The following is a 21,132-nucleotide window of genomic DNA, read 5'->3' on the forward strand; positions in this document are numbered from 1 at the left end:
TGAATCGATGGCAGGTCAATTGTGAAGTTGGCTTGCGCCATCTAGCGGTGGCCACTTGAAAGGTTTGCAAGACAGCTCGTATCGCTAAATCATGGAAGTCAAGATGTTTATTTCAAGGCACCTCAATATATACAAATATTGTCTTCTTTTGTTAATTATGTCAAATAATGTTCGAAAGGAAAAAAAACAAAAACAAAACATTTTCTCAAATGCGGTCGTGTGCTGCTTCCTCACGTGTTCCCCTGCCCGTCACATGAAAATATGACAATTTTAGTGTGTGCTGATTTGTTTTCCCTCCAACCCGAAGGTCACGTCGACGTTTTCGTCCGAATTCTTTCAAGTCGTGCTCGCGTCCGGTGCAGACGACGCAAACCCAGATCGACGCACCGTGACGACCAAGTATGGCGCCTTTCAACTGCGTCACTTCCAGCCCGTCGCTCGTCCTCGTTTCGAGAACGCCGACTCGTCCAGCGCCGCGTCTGCCGGTACCGGTACCGGTCCAGGAGCAGCCGTCCGCCGAACCCCGCCCCCCACTTCGTGGTCTGATGAAATGAGATTATTATCATTAGCGCAAGAAAAGTGCCCGCTGACGTCAGAGGCTTAAATCCACCGCTCTGGTCTTCCGGGCTCGTCCGTCCGACACCGAACACGCCGACATGTCTCCGGTGCTGCTTGTGTGAGACCCGAACGGCACCGGCGACGGGAGCGGACAAGCGCATCAATGGCGTCCTACTTGCAGGTGAGGCCGCCGCGCCACCTGCACTCAGTTCGTTCCTATCAGCACCGAATCATTTTCGGTGCCGTAAATGTTATTTTTTTTTTTTTATTTATGAAGGGGGGGGGGGTGCGCGTGCTCGACATAAACAGGTGGTTGAGAAGCTCTTGCCGAGGCGCGTGCACGCGGACCCTGAACGCCTGGTTTGTCATTTTCATTTAAAGCTTTCCCACATTTTTCTCAGACAACACAAAGCAAACCATAATTTCAAATTTAAATTCTTTAAAAAATGAGTAGCACTCAATCATAACTCAACATTTTAATTCATTATTAATAGGGTTAATTAGAGTTACCCGACACTTTTGATAACCTGTCTTTTTTTTTTTTTTTTTTTTAGGATTATTATTTCTCCGAAAGTTGGTCAGTTAACGCAACGTAACATGCATTATTCAAATTTTGAATCATCATTAAAAAGAAAATCCAAACAGGCAGCCCAGCAGTTCATTAGCAACACAATTGGACGTCCACTTGTTGCTCGGCAGAGTTTGTGAATCCGCAAATCTTTTGGCGACGCCACTTAAAGTAACATTCATCGTAAATTGCGCGTACTTATGCTAAAGTATACTTTAACTTTTTTTTCTGTAATAAAAAACAAAACAAAACACATTTGGTATCTCGATGTTGAAATCATCAAAATAAAAGAACAAACAAATGATATGGATTACTTTGTACACTGAGAGTCAAATAAGTACTAACAACGATCGTAGTTGATGTGAAGAAAGCTCAGAATTGGAGTGAGATTGTGCAAAAACGGAACCATTCAATTTGGGCCAAGGGATCCACAGTTTGCCTTTAGCCGGCATCCCAGCCAGTACGTTCCGGTTCCAAAAGGTGCGGAGGTCGTGAATTCGCTTTGCATTTTGGGTAACCGCAAGGCCAATTTACAAATCTGCAAAGACCCGCGCTAAGGAAATGGCTGCCAGCTCATAAAATCGGCCCATCTGGTCGGGGACTGACCCAAAAGCAGTCGCCGCTGTCCGCTCAACGGAATCCGATGCGAACGAAGCCCCGCCTCCCCCGGTGCATTATGGGAAACGTAGGGAGTTGGCCGCCTCCCTTCCTGCTTTCAGATCGCCGATGACGAGAAAGGCTACGACCTGGACCTTTTCTGTGTGCCCAGACATTACGAGAAGGATTTGGACAAAGTCATCATTCCTCACGGACTCATCATGGACAGGTGAGCAAACTCCGGGCGGGGGGCGTCGACCCAACCTGGCTTGACTGTGGAGTGCGTTTACCGCTTGATCATGGGGATCCCTTTGAGACTCCCTCCTCTTGATAAAATACCCGCTTTAAAAAAACAAAATGAAAAAAGTTTTACCCCATCCATCCATTTTCTTTGCCGCTTATCCTCACGAGGGTCGCGGGGAGTGCCGGAGCCTATCCCGGCTGTCAACGGGCAGGGGGCGGGGTTACACCCTGAACTGGTCGCCAGCCAATCGCAGGGCACGTCGAGACAAACGACCAATTGCACTCCCAATCGCACCTTTGGGCAATTTAGAGTGTCCAATGAATGTTGCATGTTTTTTTTGGGATGTGGGAGGAAACCGGACGAAAGCCACGCAGGCTCGGGGAGAACATGGAAACTCCAAAAGGGCGGGTCCGGTGTCGAACCCGGGACCTCTTGATAAAATACACACACTAACTGGATCATATTTGCTTTGATGTTCATTGAAAGATGCAAACTTATTTAAAGTATTCATTTGCGCCTCTCTGTGTAGGGAGATAATTGCATAACATCCCTTCCTCACGCGCTTGTCCAAATAAGATCCCGCTTTTTATTTGTCACTCCCTCTGAGTTTACCTGTAAATCTGAATTTAATAAATTGATTGAAACATAAAAGGTCACCAGCGTAATGCTCGCATGCAATGTGAAAACGCCAGAGACGGGCTAACAAAAAGCAGCGTAAACCTTCAAACAAATGCACGCAGAGTACAAACTGCGGGCGCAACGTAGTATGATATTGAAAATGCGCAACTAAATTTGGACTTCCCAGTATGTACTCTGTGAAACCCCGTTTCAAAAGGAGGGCTTCAAAATCTTGTGGCGAAAGATAAAATGCATTAAAATGTTGTGGGGAAAGACGACATTTACCATAAATTTCCGGCCCATGAGCCGCAATTTTTTTTCCACGCGCTTTCAACTCTGCGGTGAAGCGGATAATTTGTGCATTTTTTTTCGAACAGCCGCCAGGGGTACTCGAGCCAAAAGGTAAGCGTGAGACCGGTGGAATATATGTGCCGAGGAAGTGACTTTTACCGGTACTTAACCGGCCCTGTTAGCGCTGCGCTCACGTTACTGCCGTGCTAGCGTGTTGTTGCTGTGTTACTGCCGTGTCTCAATGATTTTTACCGGTATTTTTTATTTTTTTTTTAACCACCCCTGTTAGTGCTGCGCCAGCGTTACTGCCATGCTCGCATGTTGCTGCTGTGTTACTGCCGTGTCAAAAAATTATTTTTACAGGTTTTTTTTTTTTAACTGGCCCTGTTAGCGCCGCGCTAACGTGTTGCCGCTGTGTTACTGCCACGTCTCAATGACTTTTACTGGTATTTTTTTTTTTTAACCGGCCCTGTTAGCAGTGCGCTAGCGTTAGTGCCATGCTAGCATGTTACTGCCGTGTCTCAATGATTTTTACCGGTATGTTTTTTTTTAACTGGCCCTGTTAGCGCCGCGCTAGCGTGTTGCTGCTGTGTTACTGCCACGTCTCAATGACTTTTACTGGTATTTTTTATTTTATTTTTTAACCGGCCCTGTTAGCAGTGTGCTAGCGTTAGTGCCATGCTAGCGTGTTACTGCCGTGTCTCAATGATTTTTACCGGTATGTTTTTTTTTAACTGGCCCTGTTAGCGCCGCGCTAGCGTGTTGCTGCTGTGTTACTGCCACGTCTCAATGACTTTTACTGGTATTTTTTATTTTATTTTTTAACCGGCCCTGTTAGCAGTGTGCTAGCGTTAGTGCCATGCTAGCGTGTTACTGCCGTGTCTCAATGATTTTTACCGGTATGTTTTTTTTTAACTGGCCCTGTTAGCGCCGCGCTAGCGTGTTGCCGCTGTGTTACTGCCACGTCTCAATGACTTTTACTGGTATTGTTTTTTTTTTTTTTTTTTTTTAAACCCCGGCCCCGTTCGTGCTACCGTGTCGTTGCTATGTTAAGCTAAGCTAAGCTAAGGTATTAAAACTTTCTGTGTACCGTCTGGGCACTTGCGGCTTTCACACATCTGCGGCTTGTGTGTGTACCAAATGGTATTTCCTTGACATGTGTACTGGGTGAGGCTTATAAGCGGGTGCGCTCTGTAGGCCGGAAATTACGGTCGTCTGTACCGCGTTGCGGTTCTGTGACTATTTTTGCTGGCGCCGCAGGACGGAGCGCTTGGCCCGCGACATCGTGCGCGACATGGGCGGCCACCACATCGTGGCCCTTTGCGTGCTGAAGGGCGGCTACAAGTTCTTCGCGGACCTGCTGGACTACATCAAGACGCTGAACCAGAACAGCGATAAATCGGTCCCGCTGACGGTGGATTTCATCCGGATCAAGAGCTACTGCGTGAGTTCTCGCGCCCGCGCTGCTGACTGGTACCGAGATCTGTGCGCGACATTTACGGGAAGGAGAAAGTCCCAAGAGTCTCGCACTGTCGTGAAAGTTGCTGAAAAATATTACAAATTAATAAGCGTCAATGCATTTTTCTATATTGGAAAAAAAAAAAAAAAAGTTATGTAATTCAATTTTTTGACATGGTGAATTTGGGTTTAATCATCAAAATATTCAAACAAAATTATTATTATTTGTAACTGCTGGAATCAAACTACTGAAATTAATTGGACACCATCTTGTCATTTCTGGACATTTTTATATTGATGTGGGGGGAAAAAAACCCGCCTGCATTCTTTGCGGACAGCAAAAACAACAACGTAAGCCAAAAAAAAAAAAAAACCAATAAAATTTTAAAAAATCCCTAAAGCGCCAAGTCGCAATGTTACAAAATGGCCATTTGGGGCAGCGCAAAATCTAGCGCAGAACTGTTATCGCGCCGATTAAGAATCCGTCTTGAAATGACGATGTGACCTCTGTCCGACCCCCAAGAACGACAAATCCAGCGACGTCGTCAAAGTCTTCGGAGGCGATGAGCTGTCGGGTCTCTCGGGGAAGGTGCGTTCGTGGTCTTCTCCTTTCGCTTGCATTATTGAGATGATTCGGTCCCTGCTCTCGATAACCATGTTTCCTTTTTTTCTTCTTTTTTTTCAGCACGTTTTGATCGTTGAGGTAAGATTCTCTCTCCTCACTTGACGCCCGCAAATGGAGAACACGTTTAACCTTTATGATTATGGGCCTTTTCGTATGATGATTTTGAAAGTACTTATTACAATTTTTATCGTGAAGAAGCTAATTTGCATTTGAGGGTGAAGCAATTAATATTACTAAGAAGGAGGTTTTTGTTGTCATTTTTATTTGTTTTCTTGACATCTGGCTGTGTAATGTTTGTGCTTTTTATAGTCCATCACAATGCTGTAATTGTGGCATTATTATTATTAATAGCCAATCTTTGCATGTCATAAAACAAATTTCCCGATTTGTTACATCTGCTTATCAACATTTGACTGCGATCGACACAGTAGTCTCTATTGTGCATCTTTAAATGTAATAACTGCGTTATGACGCTTTTGTATGTCGCCGGTAAAGGTGCGCAACGAAATCCTCACCTTGGGCCTGCCGTCGGCATTCCCCTTGGCGTGTTTTTGCCAAATGTGGTCCTCACGCTTATCGCCGCGCGTGTGCCGGCTTAAGACGACAGGGACAAATCTCGTTTTTTTTTTTTTTTTTTTTTTGGGTTGTGTGTGTTTCCCCGTTCACGTGCAAAAGGACATCGTGGAGACGGGAAGGACGATGCAGACGCTGCTGGCGCTGCTCAGCGAAAGCAGGCCCAAGATGGTGAAAGTGGTGAGGTAAGACCGAGGCTACCGACCCCCCCCCCCCACCCCGAACCTCCACGCTAATGGACGCGCTAGCTTTCGGTCGGGAGCGGCTTAAGAGTTAATCTGTACTCAGAGAGTGTGTGTAGTGTGTAGTGTGTGTGTGTGTGTGTGTGTGTGTGTGTGCGTGTGGCCAGGAAGTGCGTTTAAAGCTTCGGAGGTTTCCTGTGATGGGACTAAAAATAGAATTTTCTTCCTGGATGGACCGAACCGCTGCGCTCGTGTGCGCGACGGGGGATTTGTTTCTAAAGCACGTCAAACAATAAAGCAGACTAAACGTTAAATCGGGCCATGTGATTTGCCAAATGCCATAGACGGGCTAACGGAAATGAGTGTACACATTGGAGTACCTGTAAACATTCAAACGACAGGTTTTTTTTGGTTTTTAACACATGACGCAGGAACACGTTCATACAAAAATGATCAAAACTGAAGGAACTGCAACTCTAAAGTCCGACCCAAAAAACAAATAGTTCAAAAATCCGATCTTGCAGGGGTGCGAAAGATGAACTGCAGTGTAGCGGCGGTAACCGCCCATCCATTTACTGAGCCGCTTATCCTCACGAGGGTCACAGGAATACCGGACCCTACCCCGGCTATCTTTGGGTGGGAGGCGGAGGCACACCCTGAAGTGGTCGCCAGCCAATCGCAGGGCACATAGAAACAGGAAAAAAAAACAAAAAAACAGTCGCACTCACCGTCACACCTTGGGGCAATTTAGAGTATCCAATGAATGTTGAATGTTTTTGGGATGTGGGAGAAAACTGGAACACCTGGAAAAAAACTCACGTAGGCACAGGTAGAACCGGATTTGAACCCCGGACCTCGAAACTGTGAGGCCAACGCTCTAACCATTGGGGTTACCTTTTTTTTTTTTTTAACTGGGAAAATGTCCAATTTTGCCCCCTTTTTAAATATGTGAAAAGAGCGGCTAAAAACGTCCTCCGGTTCAATTTCCACTTGGAGCCCAAAAGACAATAGCGCGGCGCAGCGCGGCGCTTGAGCTAATTTTAGCCGCGTGAACCGATTCAAGTGCCGTCGAATTAGGCCGCCGCACACTTTGCTTCCGAAAAACGCCAGCGGTTGACTGTGAGACTGCGTTTGCCCTTATTTGGGCATTTTTTTTTTTGTTTTGTGTCAAGCTCACCCAGCCTCCTGCTTGGTTTTTCCAGCCTCCTGGTGAAGAGGACCCCCAGGAGTTGCGGGTACAGGCCGGATTGTGAGTGCAGCCGCTGCCACGTACACGATGTACTTTTAACGGAATGATGCAATGCCCCCCCCCCCCCTTTCCCCCCACATTATCTAATAAAGCCGCGGTCAGGATTAACTTTAATTTCAGGAAAACTGCTCGCACTTGCTCGCCGCACGTTGTTACGTAACGTTTTTAGCGTTGCCGAGCTCAAGATTGTCTCCTAAAGTTGGTTGTTAGCGGCGCTACGCTAGGACGTTGCGCGCATTTCATTCACGCCAATGACTGAGAATAAAAACGAGACTTCGTACTCCGCGTCCAACATTGGTTCCGCCGTGGTCAACAGGCTCTGATTTCCGGTCAGGGCAAAAAAAAAAAAAAAAAAAAACATGTTAAACAATCCACGCGTGCAATAAATCTGTACATAGTAAAGCGTCGGTTCTCGAACGTCTCCGTTTTTGGACAAATTGGTTTTCAAACAAAAATTTCACTTTTTTTCATTTTTTTTTTGCTTCCATTTTTGAATGAAAATCAGTACTCGAACGCCCCCACAAAACCTGGAAATAACATATTGCTATTGCGCGTGGCCAGACCAGCTGACCCACGACACACTTTGTTGTGAATTCCCACGCCGCCGAAAAAAATGGGAAATATCATATAATACATATGTCATTACAGCCTCTGTACACGTTTTTCTCCTTATGGAGGGCGACCGTATTAACCCCCAATCGTGGCTCCAAAGAAGGCAAGTTGCCCGTTTAAAGTTATTCTGCACCTTTGTTAATAAATTAATAAAAAAAAAAATTTACAAGGCCGGGGGGCCGAGTCGCCACAAATATGGCAATGCACTCCCAGCCTAGTGTACTCTAATACTAAAGCATACATTTTATGCAAAAAATAAATATTTTATTGTATGACGTATTTAAACTATACATGTATTTCTACTATGCAGTTTATTATCAGGAAAAGCTAAAAAAATGCTTTCTGAAGCCAATTTTTTTAGGCTTGGAACACATTATTTCTTTATCCATTCATTGTAATGGGAAACATGGTTTCGGTTCTCGAACAAATCACTTCTCGAACCGTTTTCTAGAACGGATTGTGGTGGAGAACTGAGGCAGGATGTTTTGGATCCCCAGAGATATAATCTAAACATCTGCAGCATGCCCAGGAAGTTTTCAAGGATACGTTGACACATACATATGTAATAGGAGCTACAGATCGTCATAACATTGTAATGATTTATTTTCCACATTTGTAGTTCTAATAAATACGAAGGTTAAACTGAAACACACTTACCGGTGAAAGTTCTTTTCTTTTGTGAGCACCTGCACGGATTCGACAGCTATCGGCGTGACGAGAATGAACCATATTGACACGAAAAAGCTAAACCCAACATATTCCAATATTATTTTTCACAATGTATAATTTTGCCCTGACCGGAAGTTGACCCCGAATTACCACGTGAAGGACGTCTCTGCGTAGTCTAGTTTTTAATCCTCCGTCATTTCATTGACGCCGATTTTGCATCTCAGTCGGCGCACAGGAACGAAACCTTCGAGCGGAGCTTTGGACTCCACTGGCGTGACTTTAGTTTGGACTTCCGGACCCACCTTCAGATTTTTGGTTGCTGTTATTTTTACCCAAGCCTCAGGCTTGAATCTCATTTTCATCTTTTCTTTTCTTGCCCGCGCTGTTGAATGCTAACCCCCCAGATGTTGGCTTTGAGGTGCCCGACGCCTTCCTGGTGGGTTACGCTCTGGACTACAACGAATACTTCCGAGATCTCAGTGTAAGTCTGCACTCGTAAAAGTTAAAGGGTTGGACCCCGGGAGGCGGGAGAAGCCCGGCCTGTAGAATGAGCGCCCGTTTCACCCTGACGAACATTTCCCAGAGCACCTTTTGGAATAATTGGTGCGTGTTTCACACAGAGACCCTGCAAAATGTTTCACACGGAAAACTCGTTAGTTTGGCCACATTCCCCAGAGTGTCTTTTTCTTCTTCTTCGGCTCGTCCCGTTAGCGGTCGCCGCAGCGTGTCATCTTTTCACCTCGTGCATCGTCGTCTCTTAACGCCCGCTGTCCTCACGTTTGTGCCTAATTTGAATATTCTACATGTACGTATGTGTCCTGTATTTGCAATCTTCGATTTGGCAGCACATCTGCATCCTGAACGACGAAGCCAAGGAGAAGTACAAAGTGTGACGCGACGTCTGGGAGCGACTGTGACCGCCCTCCTCCTTCCCTCTTCTTTATTTATTCTACACCCAAAGGATATTTCTTGACTGAGGAATAATGATGGCAATTTCGGTTGCCCGGTTTGTTTATTTATTCATGTATTTATTTAATGCCGTCAAGGACTTTTCCGTGCACATTTGGATTTATCATTATGATAAGGAAAAGACGATTTTGTGACTCAGGCTTTTTCGGCCCTTTTTTTTTGGTTTGCGCATGCTTTTCCACCCATGTACGGTATTATTTTCTATATATTAGGTCATTGTACTGTACAGTCGCGCATGATATGCCAAGTACGTCCGACTGACGACGGACGTACGTGTAACTTTTTATTTTTCGTCATCACCGTGGAGCTGCAATACAATTGAGGTGAAAGTACAAAGCAATTGTGTGGGTGTGGTTTTTTTTTTTTTTTTTTTTATTTTTATGCTGTGCCTGCCTCAAGATCCTTTCATCCTTCCATTTTCTTAGCCGCTTATCCTCACAAGGCTCTGCGGGGAGTGCTGGAGCCTATCCCAGCTGTTAATGGGCAGGAGGTGGGGTACATCCTGAACTGGTTGCTAGCCAAACGGTAAATTTTTCCAAAAGTATCAATTGTCATTTGTAGTTTGAAATTTGTACTTAAATGAAATTATGATCTAGCAATATTTGAGACGTATTTGTAGTCTTGAGAATAAACTTGAAAAAGTTCAATACAACTTATATTAAGGTCCATATACTTCATTTTTTTCATCATGTAGTCCTAAGTCCTTTTCAAAGTTATGTATTATATCCATCCATCTATTTTCTTAGCCGCTTATCCTCACGAGGGTCGCGGGAAGAGCTGGAGCCAATCCCAGTAACTCCATCAATTTATTTTATATTAATGTGCATATACTTTATTTTTTTTCCTCATGTGGTCCGAACAATCCTTTTCAAAGCTCTGTATTCTATCCATCCATCTATTTTCTTAGCCGCTTATCCTCACGAGGGTTACGGGAGTGGTGGAGCCTATCCCAGCTGTCAACCGGCAGGGGGCGGGTGGAGTACACCCTCAACTGGTCGCCAGCCGAACGCAGAGCACATTGAGACAAACAGCCACACTCACAATCACACCTTGGGGCAATTTTGTCTCCAATGAATGTTTTTGGGACGTGGGAGGAAACCGGAGTTAACGTTGATACACGAATTCCATAAACAACAAATTTCCTCAAATGACCTGTTTTTATTTTATTTTTTCATTTTTTTTTAAACCAGAAATGATATTCATCAATGCGAGGACACTGATCATGTTACGGCTTTACCGAGGTAGGAAACCGTATTTGGAACACTTTCAGAAATCGTGCTTAAATTTTCAAATGATAACTTCAGCACTACTAAGAAACCACAATGTGCCATCACGACTGGCCAGCGGATTTCGGACCCGGCGGCCTGTGGTCTCCTCATGTGGTCCTTGGGGACACCAAGTTGCAAATTTTGAGATAAGTGTGCACTATCCCCAAAAATAAAATAACATTAAAAAAAGGCACACTATTAAGAAAACAAAAGTATTTATTTTTGTTACCGATTGCTCTTCAAAAGGTGGTTTTGGGCCAAGGAGGGAGCATATGTGCAATTCTCCCAAGGAGTCCGGTAAATCATCACTAGATTTCAAAACGCTGGGTGGAATCGAGGACAGAGAGGGTCATTTTTCTTTTAAATATTGATTGACGAATGATGAAAAATGAAGGACTGCTGCCGAAAGGGAACTTCCATGGTTCGGCACAAAAGGGGCAAGTGCTTGAGCACCACCTGGTGTGTGCATGTGCCTGAGACTACGATATTGTATTTTGGCAAGTTAAAAAAAAAAAAACAACAACCGAGGAAGAGTACCAAAAGTTTCTCCCCCCACATTTATTATCTTGAAATTTTCCCTTTTTTTTTTTTTTTTTTACCAGAGATTTCTTTTGTTATAAACTGAGGAGCTTTGTAATTTTCATCAAGAATAGGCCAAAAGGAAATATCATTAATACATTCAACCAAATGAGAATTTAGCCGAGCCTCTTTGCAGACAAAAAAAAACTGATCAATTTTATTATTATATATATATATATTAAAAAACAAAAACAATTACAAGTGCAGTACATTTCCAGCGGTCCTCCAATCATAGGTGGCGCTGTGGGGACTGCCTGTAGCTAAGACGGCTTGCCAGTCAACTCATCAACCTTCCTCACCTGCACAGCGTTGTGGCACTTTACGAAAAGTTTGCTTCATGCACAACTCATAACTAACTAATTGACGTGCTAATGACGTCTCGAAGCTGACCGACGAAGAGAAGTCAGTCGGTCAGTTTCGTTGGGCGTCGTGATTTTTGGTCCCGCTGCTCGCATGGACGTCTTCGAGGAGACGGCGGCGGCGTTCGCGCGCCATGACGGCAGAACACAAGCGAACAACGCGGACGTTTGCGAGCAGCTGCCTCGAGCCTCCGTGTTGGTGCCTCTGTTCGTGAGGAACGGCAAGATGCACACGCTCATGACCCATCGCTCGGCACTGGTAAAAACCGAGAGTTGGCACCGGTGCCCTGAGGAAAGTGCTCGGTCCTCGCACTCTGCACAACAAACCCAAAACAGTTTGAAAATAAAATCGCACTGTTGTTTTATTTTTAATCACCATACGACCCCGAAAAAGAGAAACGTCAGATTACCTTATTTTAAATTTATTTTCTAAAAAAAAAAAAAAAAAAAAAAAAGTGGAATGTTGCACAATGGCCGAGTCCGATTCCCTGACCGGAAGCCAAATGAGCGTACATTTCACTTTTAAGGCACAAGTGGAGTTAAAATTCCCCCCAAAAAACAAACACGAATTCAAGACCATTGTCAGAGGATGCACATGTCTGCTGTATTTTACTGCAAATAATTTGTGACGTGTTTGCTTTTGTCCCCTAAAAAGCTGTAGACACATCTAGTTTTTGACTGACGTCACACAGAGAACGGACGCCATTTTGGATGGGTGAATTCGAGTCAACAAACCGTAACTAAGCAGAAATCGTTTCAGTGACTGCGTATGAATGGGGGGGGGGAGGCGCACTGCTTTGTTGCCAGTTGCTCAAACGAAAGTAGCTGTTGTAAAGCGTCTTTCTTTCGACTGCTAGCTGTGACTAAGAACCAGTGCGAGGAAAAAGTAAAGCGAACCCATCCAACATGTCCGCATGAGGTCACGTGGTCGAAAACTATCTATCTTATAACTTGAGTAATTCGAACACCACTGACGAGTTAGATGTAAATCCTCAAAATGGGGTTTAATCCCATTTTGTCATTTCATCTCCCTTGCGGTGGTGTTCTGAACCCAAAACCTGCCATCCATCTCCTACACCCTGTTCCACTTTGCAAACAAATACTGGTAGGACAAGCACACATCGTAAACCAACCGACCCGCTTTATTATTTGTGTGTCCTCACGAGATTGTGACTCTCGCCCTGCGTGTAGCTGAGAACCAGCGCGGGCGAGGTTTGCTTTCCTGGCGGCAAGCGAGACCCCGGCGACAAGGACGAGGTGCACACCGCCTTGAGGGAGGCCCACGAGGAGATCGGTCTACTTCCGAGCGACGTTCACGTCATCTGCACGCTGCAACCCGTTATCTCGAAGGTGCAGCGAACGCTCGCGAGATTCGAGCTCGCACGCCACCCCCGCCGGGCCTCGGCTCTGTGCGCAGTCCAACCGATTTTCTCTACATTTGGCTTTTCTTGCGACCAGAACGTTCTCCTGGTGACTCCGGTGGTGGGCTTCATCCCAGAATCCTTCCGAGCTCGTCCCAACCCGGCCGAGGTCAGCGCCGCGTTCGCGGTCCCGTTGGACCTGTTCGTCGGACCCGCCGCTGCCGAGGCCGCGCCGTCGCTCTCCTTTGACTTTGTGGAGCCCGACACGGGAGCCGCGTACCGCATTTGGGGTCTGACGGCCGCGGTGGCCTTAACGGTCGCGCTCGTCGCTCTCAAGACGAAAGCCGAGCGTCACGCGGCGGCGTTTGACGCCGACGGCTTGATGCGCAGCCTCGGGCGGAGGTTGCGGCAAAGAATGACGACGCTCAGTAAACTGTGAATTGTCATTTCCTGCGATGACAAAATGAACGTTTGCATGTGTACAAAAGAATCATTTTTATTACAATATTGTATTTAATGTAAATGTGAGTTTGTAATCAAGATAATACAAAGTAATATTAAAGGTGGTGATTTTTCAAAAAGTATGAATTGTCATTTCTAGTTTGAAAGATGTACTTCAATGAAGTTATGATACAGTATTTCAGACATATTTGTGGTCTTGAGAAGAAACTTGAAAAAGTTCCAATACATCAATTTGTTTTATATTAAGGTGCATGTACTTTATTTTTGTCCATGTGGTCCTAACGGTCCTTTTTCAGTGTTATGCATTATATATTTAAATATAAAAATGATATCCACGCGTCCATAGTCTTAGACGCTTATCCTCACGAGGGTCACGCAAATTAAATTATTGGTGAGATTGCTGGAAACATTTTCACCAAACCTTTTGGTGTACTGGATATTGATCATTTTTCTTTCTCTAGAAATAAGTGCTTACAATGACAATATTTGTATTAACCTGACAAGATAATTGATCCGTCATTTATGAAAGATTTTAGAAAAGAAAAAAAAAAAAAGCAGAATCAGCAAGTTGATTACTTTGAAAATCTAGGCTGACACACACAAAAAAAGCAAAGCACGCAAAATGCTCTTTCTCATGACACTGACAGTTAAAAATGACAGGCTATTCGGTTTATGATTTTTACTGTAGTTACTGTAATTGTAACTGTAAATACGAGGCCCCGTAGCTCAGTGGTTAGAGCACTGGTTTGGTAAACCAGGGGTTGTGGGTTCATATCCCACTGGGGCCTCCACTCCCTGAGAAGGCTTGCGTCAGGAAGGGCATCCGGAGTAAAATTTGTGCCAAACGCATACGTGAGATGACACGCTGTGCTGAAAGAAACTTACTTTACTGTAATTTCGGGCCTATAAGCCACAACTTTTTTTCACACGCTTTCAAACCTGCGGTTTATGTGGTGATGCGGCAAATTTGTGCATTTTTTTTTCTAACGGCCACTAGGGGGCACTCGAGCGGAAAAGGCAAGAGTGAAACCGGGGGAATATATTTGCCGAGGATGTGACTTTTACCGGTCCGGCTCTGTTAGTGCTGCGCTAGCGTCAGCGCCAACTCTGTGTATCGTCTTTGTAAATGTCACGTGTTTCAATGTGGGACACTTGCGGCTTTTACACAACTGCGGCGTATGTACGTACCAATTGATATTTCCTTTACAAATGTACTGGGTGAGGCTCATAACCAGGAACAGTCTGTAGGCCGGGAATTACGATATGATGTTAGTAATTTAGAGAATGGCAAAATGTAAATTTTACATTAAAAAAAACAAAAACAGTCGCTGATGGTGTAGTGGTACACACGCCTCGTTCAGGGTAACCTAGCTGGGATAGGCTCCCGCTTTCCCGCGACCCTCGTGAGGATAAGCGACATGGATAACGACATTACATTTCAAAGAATTCAATCCGCGATACAGCACCCCAGACTTATTCATTTTTATTAATTTAATGTAGCAGCAGGATTACAGATACAAACTGAAGAGTATACAAATGTCCAGACCAAGGCAAAGCACATTATAATAATTCAGACGAATGATAAGACGGGGGTGGGGGGGGGGCCTTGACCAATATCCCTAAGGTCTAAATATAGACTACACGCAAACAAACAAACGCGCGACTGTGGGAGAGTGTGAGAAAGCAAACCGAGGGCAAACTCCTTTCGAGTACGACATGACATACGGCTCACGCTGTTGCCAATCAACAGTGACTCTTTATTTTTATTTTATTTTTTCAAATGTATGCGTTTCACAGCAACGAGAGTAAATGCAGAGAAGCACAACAACACAAAAATCACTCTTGTAAGGTAACAATCACCATTATTTCGTCCCTTTTTTTTTTTAAAAAACCTCAATTCAATCTCACGAGGCATCCAAAAACAGGTAGAATGATATCATGCAATGGTTGTTTCGGGAAAAAAAAATAGCACTAAAAGATAACCAGTGTGGGCTGTATTTAAAAAAAAAATATATATATATATATATGCAGGCGATAAGGGGGGAAAGGACAGTAAAGACAGTAAACAGCAGAGTTAATTTTTTTTTTCCGTTTTGTTTTTGTCAAGGCACACAAAGTTCTGTTAAAAGCGCCACCATTGAAATTCAACATAACCCCTGCAAGTTTCTTTCACTTTTAAATATTACACGCGGGAAGGACAAAAGTGTGGGTTAAAGGTTTGTGTGCTTTCGTTCCTCCCCCACGCCGCAGTCAAGAGGCTCTCTTTTTCAAAACCAACAATAAGAAAACAAAACAAAACAAAAACGGACAAACACGTTAGCCGCAAAACGTTCTGTGTAAATTGGTCTGATGTGCACACAGCATGAGGTAAAAAGAATTACATTCATGAAACCGAAGCCCACCTGTGTTCTTCTAGTATGGCTTGAAAGAGGCATACTCGACTCAAAATGTGCTCTTTAGCTCCCCCTATAGTCAAGAGGAATGGAATGCTTGGAGGCGCCACCGGCGGGTGGGCGCTACCCTGGCCTACAGTTTACTGGTTGAGTCCCAAAATTATTAAAAAAAAAAAAAGTGCCACTTTTGAGATGCATGACCGAGGATTAAGGAAGGAACCGCAATCTGATGACGTAGTACGTGCGGCGTTGTGATATTAGACGGGGTCCCGGGTTTACGACGTTCCATTTCCAGGTGACGAACAGTGCACTGCACAAGATTATGTATTATGAACTGGCGATGTCAGTTATTTTGTATGGCATTTTTTTTAAAATCATACTTTTCAACACTAAAACCTCATTTAACGTCGCTGTTCGCATTTTCGTTAGACCTAAGAATAATAGCGCAGTAGTTTAGCATCAAGAACCTGTGTAGAAACGCACCATATCCCGTGTTTATTTTGTCTGACCCGCAAAATGGCCGCCATGTCGACTGGCGAGGTTCCACTGTATCGCATTTCAACAAGACAATACATTTTATCGGAAAAAAAAAAAAAAAAAAATTAAGGTCTTCAAACATGTCACAAAAATACAAGTAATTCCAAGTTAACAAGTGTTTACAGTTCTGTCTGACAGTTGCTTTTTTGAAAAATATTTACAACCGTGTTTCATCTCCATCATGTACAAAATTGCCAGTTACGTTGCCGCAATTAAGATGGGAACTACATCGTCAATTGAACCCCCCCCCCCCAGTCATAAAGCAAGATGAAAAATACGTTTTGAGGACATTGGACAGGTGCAATAATGTTATGGTGTAATTTTTTAAAATTGTATTGTTTCTAAAAACATTTACTGTAATTACGACTTTACTACTATAGATTAGTGATTAATTACATATTAGGTAGCAATTCCTGCCTGTTAAATCAGCGCTGTATGACCATAATTTCATCGTAAACCGAGGACCCCTTGATATCAAGATCGGGTATATTAAAACAAAGAAAATCTGGTTCTCTGGACTTCTTTTGAGCAAAAACACCCGCACAAGCTTTCAGGCAACATACTAGCACTGATGCTGTTCTGCGCTGTTGAGAATCAAACAACTTTTGTTTTGTGTTTTTGAAGTTACAAAAATACTTTACACTTTGATACATGGATACAAAAGTTTAAAAAAGATAATTTATTTGAAAATGGATCACAAACTGCGGTGGGACTCGAATAAAGGTGGAAAAAAAAATGCAAACAAATGAGCGAGACACTTGTTTTTCTTGTTTGGAGATATGCTTAAGTACGTGCAGTTGCGTGATGTTGAGATTTTATTTCATTTTTTTAAATGATCAAATTGGTCTAAATGTTCTTAAAAGTACCTTGAACACTTTCCTCTGCGCTTGTACACATTAGGGTTGCAAGTAGAAATGAGTAAACAACGACCGGGGCTTTACCAGACAATTTCAAGACGGAAGCTTTGGTTTTTGACCACTACTTCAAAGCAACAACCGAATGACAATAAATATTATTACTGATTGTTAGCGGGCCCCAACGTAGCACCGCAGAACCAAAATGGACACACCTCCGTCATCGCAGTTGCTGTTCACAAAAGTCCGGAAGGTGCCAGTGTCACATGGTACTCGCCTGCTCTTCAGTACTTGGGGCAAACACAAATTTCAAATAGTATAAACAAAAAAGAGGAACATGATGACAAGACTTCATTTCAATAAAGTGTTACATAAATGTACCCAAAAAAAAAAACAAAACAAAAAACTAATCAAACCAGTAAAAAGCCTATTCAGAACTGCGGGGGGGAAAAAAAAAAATATTAAAATGACCAATATGTTATGTACATGCCGGGCTGGACAACTGAGCAGTATTTGGGCCACACGGCGAGGAGGGGAGAATTTTTTGATAATATAGTTGTACATTTTGTTGTACAAAAAAAAACAAAAAAAAAAAAAACTGAATAAAATCTGTCCGTTACTATGTAAAGATGGATTTATTTCTCTTGAGATTTTGGGGATATTTTGAGGGAAACAAATATCAAAAATAAAAAATATTGTAAGGAATTAAAGTTAACTTCACAAGATTAAAGTGATGATATTTGCAGTCATATTTTTGAAATTTAATGAGAATAAAGTTGGAGTCCTTTCAGCAAAATATAAATAATTTTCCCAATGACAAAGACAATGGAGGTGTTGTAATTTTACGAGGATAAATTCACGTTACCAGTTGCAAAATTTTGTGGACATAATATTGAATTAAAATTTTAATTTTACAAAAATGACTGTTGCGATGAAAAAAAAAAAGGACTGTTTTTAATGGAATATTTGGAAGAAAAACATGCACGACTGTGAAGGAAGTTGTGATGTTACCAGATTCAAATTTTTTGGGAAAATTTTTATATTTACAGATTTTCAAAAAAATATATTTTTCAAGTAGAAATCTAATAAAATCAGACTTACTACAATAAATTAAGATATCTTTAGGGCACATTTTTATGAAAAGTAAATTTTTCATGATGGGTAATATTGAGATTTTTGAGATTACTTTAATAAATATTTTTTTTTGGGATGGGGGTATTCGTAGATTAAAATAAGTAATTTGTCAGAAAAGTATTTTTTTCTAACATTTATGTAGGAAAAAGCCCCCCCCCACCCAAAAAAAAAAAAAATGCTTTTGAGAATTACTTTTGGAGTACATAAAGGAATATTTTGGGGGACTAAAATCTTTTTACAAGGGAAAAAAATTCCAACATGAGAAACACATTATAATAATAAAGTTGTACTGTTACTATGATATTGTTGGATATTTTTCAGGGAGATTTTTTTTTTTTTAGGGAACAGCTTCAGAAAAATGTTCTTAAAATAAGTGAGGAAAGACTTTACCAGAATAAAGATGGATTCTTTTCATATTAGCATAATTTCAGAAAAGAATAGTCACTTATATCATAATATATGTATATATCTAGATATCGTCCTATTTTAAGCAATAGTAAAGGGTCTTAATTCATTCTTTGAATTTTTGACTGTTCTTTTAATACTAAAACTTGCTTTTTAGAGATTCTGACTTTTTTGAGGTCATAAAATTGCAATTCAATTCTAAAATGGATATATTTAGTGTGGCCCTCATACTCTCTCATACAGTATAACATGGGAAATGTTTCAATAGTAAGGTGGCCTTCAAGTCCAAACTATTGAGAAGACGCTCTGCTATGTTTTTAATTAAAAAAAAAAAAAAAAAAAAACAACATTCCCCCCCTCCCCCTGCCTTCCATTTTTATGCCTTGATGGATGGATGGATGTAAGGATTAGCTGGTTACACAGAAGAGGTTATAAAGTGCTTGAGATAATGTCTATAAAACCACACAACACTCAAGTGTAAAGTTTATATCCACATCGAGTCAAAGAAAAACAAAAATGTAAAAAAAAAAAAAAAAAAAAAAAATAACAAGTTACACAAACTTCATTTGTTGTTTGGAGGCCTGCATGTACGGAAACACCGAGAAAAGTCACAGTATTCAACCGGGTTCAATCTCATTGAGGAGTGTTTAACGCATGTGCTTCGTAACATTTGGACGATTACGCTGAACCCTGCTGCTAAATCGCAATTCATCTTTTGCCACGCTGCAGATTTTCATTTTACAGTATTCGGGGACGTTGGAATTTAGAGTTGAGCGCCTTTCGTGCTATACCACATAGTCATAATCGTTATTCCCACAGAGCAGATTATTATTATGTGCTCTGTTTGTACGTCTTGCTGGTCCGAGTGGATTCATGGAGTTATAATTATTGTCACGTCTATGCAAATTTTTTTCAACTTGTCTATGGTGTTAGGATTTAGATAGCGGATAGTTGCTCGACAAAATTACGTGGTTTGGATGAACATTTTGGTTTTGATACGCATGTTTAATTCTCTTGTCGTATGCTCTGCATGGGTTACTGCTTCAAGTTCATAATGCTCCTAACATTCATTTGAATTTAATTTAGCCAGTCCAGGCCTTGCTTAATTTTTAGCATCAAGATAACAGATTCTCGATAAATGAAATTCTACCGTTTGGTTGACCATTTTTGTCACTTTTACAGCTACACAACTTCAACTGTGAGTGGTCAACAACGTACACTCCCACACCTCTAATTTGGAACACAGCCTGTTTGTTTCCTCAGTGACGTGATCTGATCGACTCCCATTTCTTGACACCAAAAGAGTGTTTTAATAAGTGTTGTTTGTTTAAAAGAACGAGAGGGGCAAAATCAGATTTATTTCATTCCAGTTTCCCTAGATTGTAGATCTTCGCAAATGGGTCCGGAACATACTGTGTGCCCCCGGAATAAAGTAGCGTACACTGCAAATCATTTGTGGCTATCAATTTTCAAAGTGCCTTTCCTTCAAATGTTCATAAGAGCGTTTCCTGTTAGAGCAGACTTGAAGGACTAAAAGAAAGCAAATGAGACGCTCCACAAACATCACCTCCACAAAATTCCTCACCCCGCCCACACACACACAACGAAAATGAGATTCAGCCCAACTTTTATATCTTTTTTTTTACTGTCGTATGTTTTAATCCATGGCTAACTTATAGCAACATTGCCTGCTCACCGCTGATGAAGTTCCACAGTTGTGACACTTTCTTCCAGTTTTTCCATCCAAAAACCAGGTGGGTTTGCCCCCCTCTCGTAGGCCCACAATATTAAAACACTCTTGAAAACTAAACACTGCATTTTTACTGCTAACGCAGTTATTACAGGCCTCTCTGATCCCGCAAGAGGGGTAATAACAAAAGGCAGATTCATCGATTCAAGGACAATGGATATACAAAGGCTATAATTTATGATAAATAGTTAATAAAAGTGAGTTACATAAGATTGTAATTTGGGTTGTTTTTTGGGGAAGGGATATTTACTTCTTAAATATACTTATTTTCAAATCTTGGGGCATTGGCACAAAACACCATGCACCGGCAAGCCTTGCTGACTTTCGGTGCGCATGGCTACCTTCCCTCCACGTGGTCCACACAAACGCACGTCACTGCTTCTGTAGACTTTCAAGTAGGTCCTCAATTTTGCCCATGTCGGATGCTGCCGATATGGAGCCCTGCAATGTGTTCTGTAAGCTGCTCTGTATCTGGAGATTGGTCTGCATGGGAGTCGGCAGGCTTGTGTCAATGGTGGCCTGTAAAGCGGGCTGCAGGGTCACCTGGGTGTTGGCCTGCAGGGCGTTCTGCAGGCTCGTCTGCATGGCACTCTCCAAGCTGGACTGCATCTGTGCCTGCAGGCTGCCGTGCATGGAGGACGGCGCCTGGGTCATGGGCTGCAAGTGACCCGGGTTCTGGGCCTGGTTCTGAACTGGAAGGGTTGAGCCAGAAGAGTTGAGCAGCCGTGGAGTGTCTGGGGACGAGGAGAAAGGTACCTTGCCTTAGGAGTTCCATTTGTACACCGACCAAGCTCATAACGCAATTTACCCGTGTATC

The 21,132-nt window shown here is 42.7% G+C and overlaps 3 protein-coding genes across 11 annotated transcripts in view; 2 read left to right on the forward strand and 1 right to left on the reverse strand.

Moving 5' to 3' along the window:
• The first annotated feature begins 242 nt into the window (after positions 1-242).
• hprt1l (hypoxanthine phosphoribosyltransferase 1, like) lies at positions 243-9,465 on the forward strand. Of its 5 annotated transcripts, none has more exons than XM_061823260.1 (9): positions 265-739; positions 1,846-1,952; positions 4,137-4,320; positions 4,858-4,923; positions 5,020-5,037; positions 5,635-5,717; positions 6,887-6,963; positions 8,649-8,725; positions 9,090-9,465. In XM_061823260.1, exons 1-9 carry the CDS (start codon positions 722-724, stop codon positions 9,135-9,137), a joined length of 678 nt encoding a protein of 225 aa, XP_061679244.1. In that variant the 5' UTR covers positions 265-721; the 3' UTR covers positions 9,138-9,465. The 5 variants fall into 5 exon arrangements, with proteins under 5 accessions (XP_061679243.1, XP_061679245.1, XP_061679244.1 ...); XM_061823262.1 differs by having other exon boundaries at positions 270-739; positions 6,917-6,963; XM_061823259.1 differs by lacking the exon at positions 8,649-8,725 and having other exon boundaries at positions 243-739.
• A 1,824-nt stretch (positions 9,466-11,289) lies between these two features.
• Positions 11,290-13,362, forward strand: nudt7 (nudix (nucleoside diphosphate linked moiety X)-type motif 7). The gene is made up of 3 exons (XM_061822535.1): positions 11,290-11,678; positions 12,611-12,769; positions 12,878-13,362. Exons 1-3 carry the CDS (start codon positions 11,514-11,516, stop codon positions 13,217-13,219), a joined length of 666 nt encoding a protein of 221 aa, XP_061678519.1. The 5' UTR covers positions 11,290-11,513; the 3' UTR covers positions 13,220-13,362.
• Positions 13,363-15,159: 1,797 nt separating this feature from the next.
• nfat5a (nuclear factor of activated T cells 5a) overlaps positions 15,160-21,132 on the reverse strand; it is a 30,390-nt gene continuing 24,417 nt past the window's right edge. For all 5 annotated transcript variants that reach the window (XM_061823505.1, XM_061823507.1, XM_061823510.1 and 2 more), the window contains one exon: positions 15,160-21,049. In XM_061823505.1, coding sequence (XP_061679489.1) covers positions 20,688-21,049 — 362 coding nt within the window. In that variant the 3' untranslated portion in view covers positions 15,160-20,687. The remainder of the gene's footprint in view (positions 21,050-21,132) is intronic.

Source organism: Syngnathoides biaculeatus, chromosome 6 (genome assembly GCF_019802595.1).
Source record: "Syngnathoides biaculeatus isolate LvHL_M chromosome 6, ASM1980259v1, whole genome shotgun sequence".
In the NCBI taxonomy this organism is placed as follows: domain Eukaryota; kingdom Metazoa; phylum Chordata; class Actinopteri; order Syngnathiformes; family Syngnathidae; genus Syngnathoides; species Syngnathoides biaculeatus.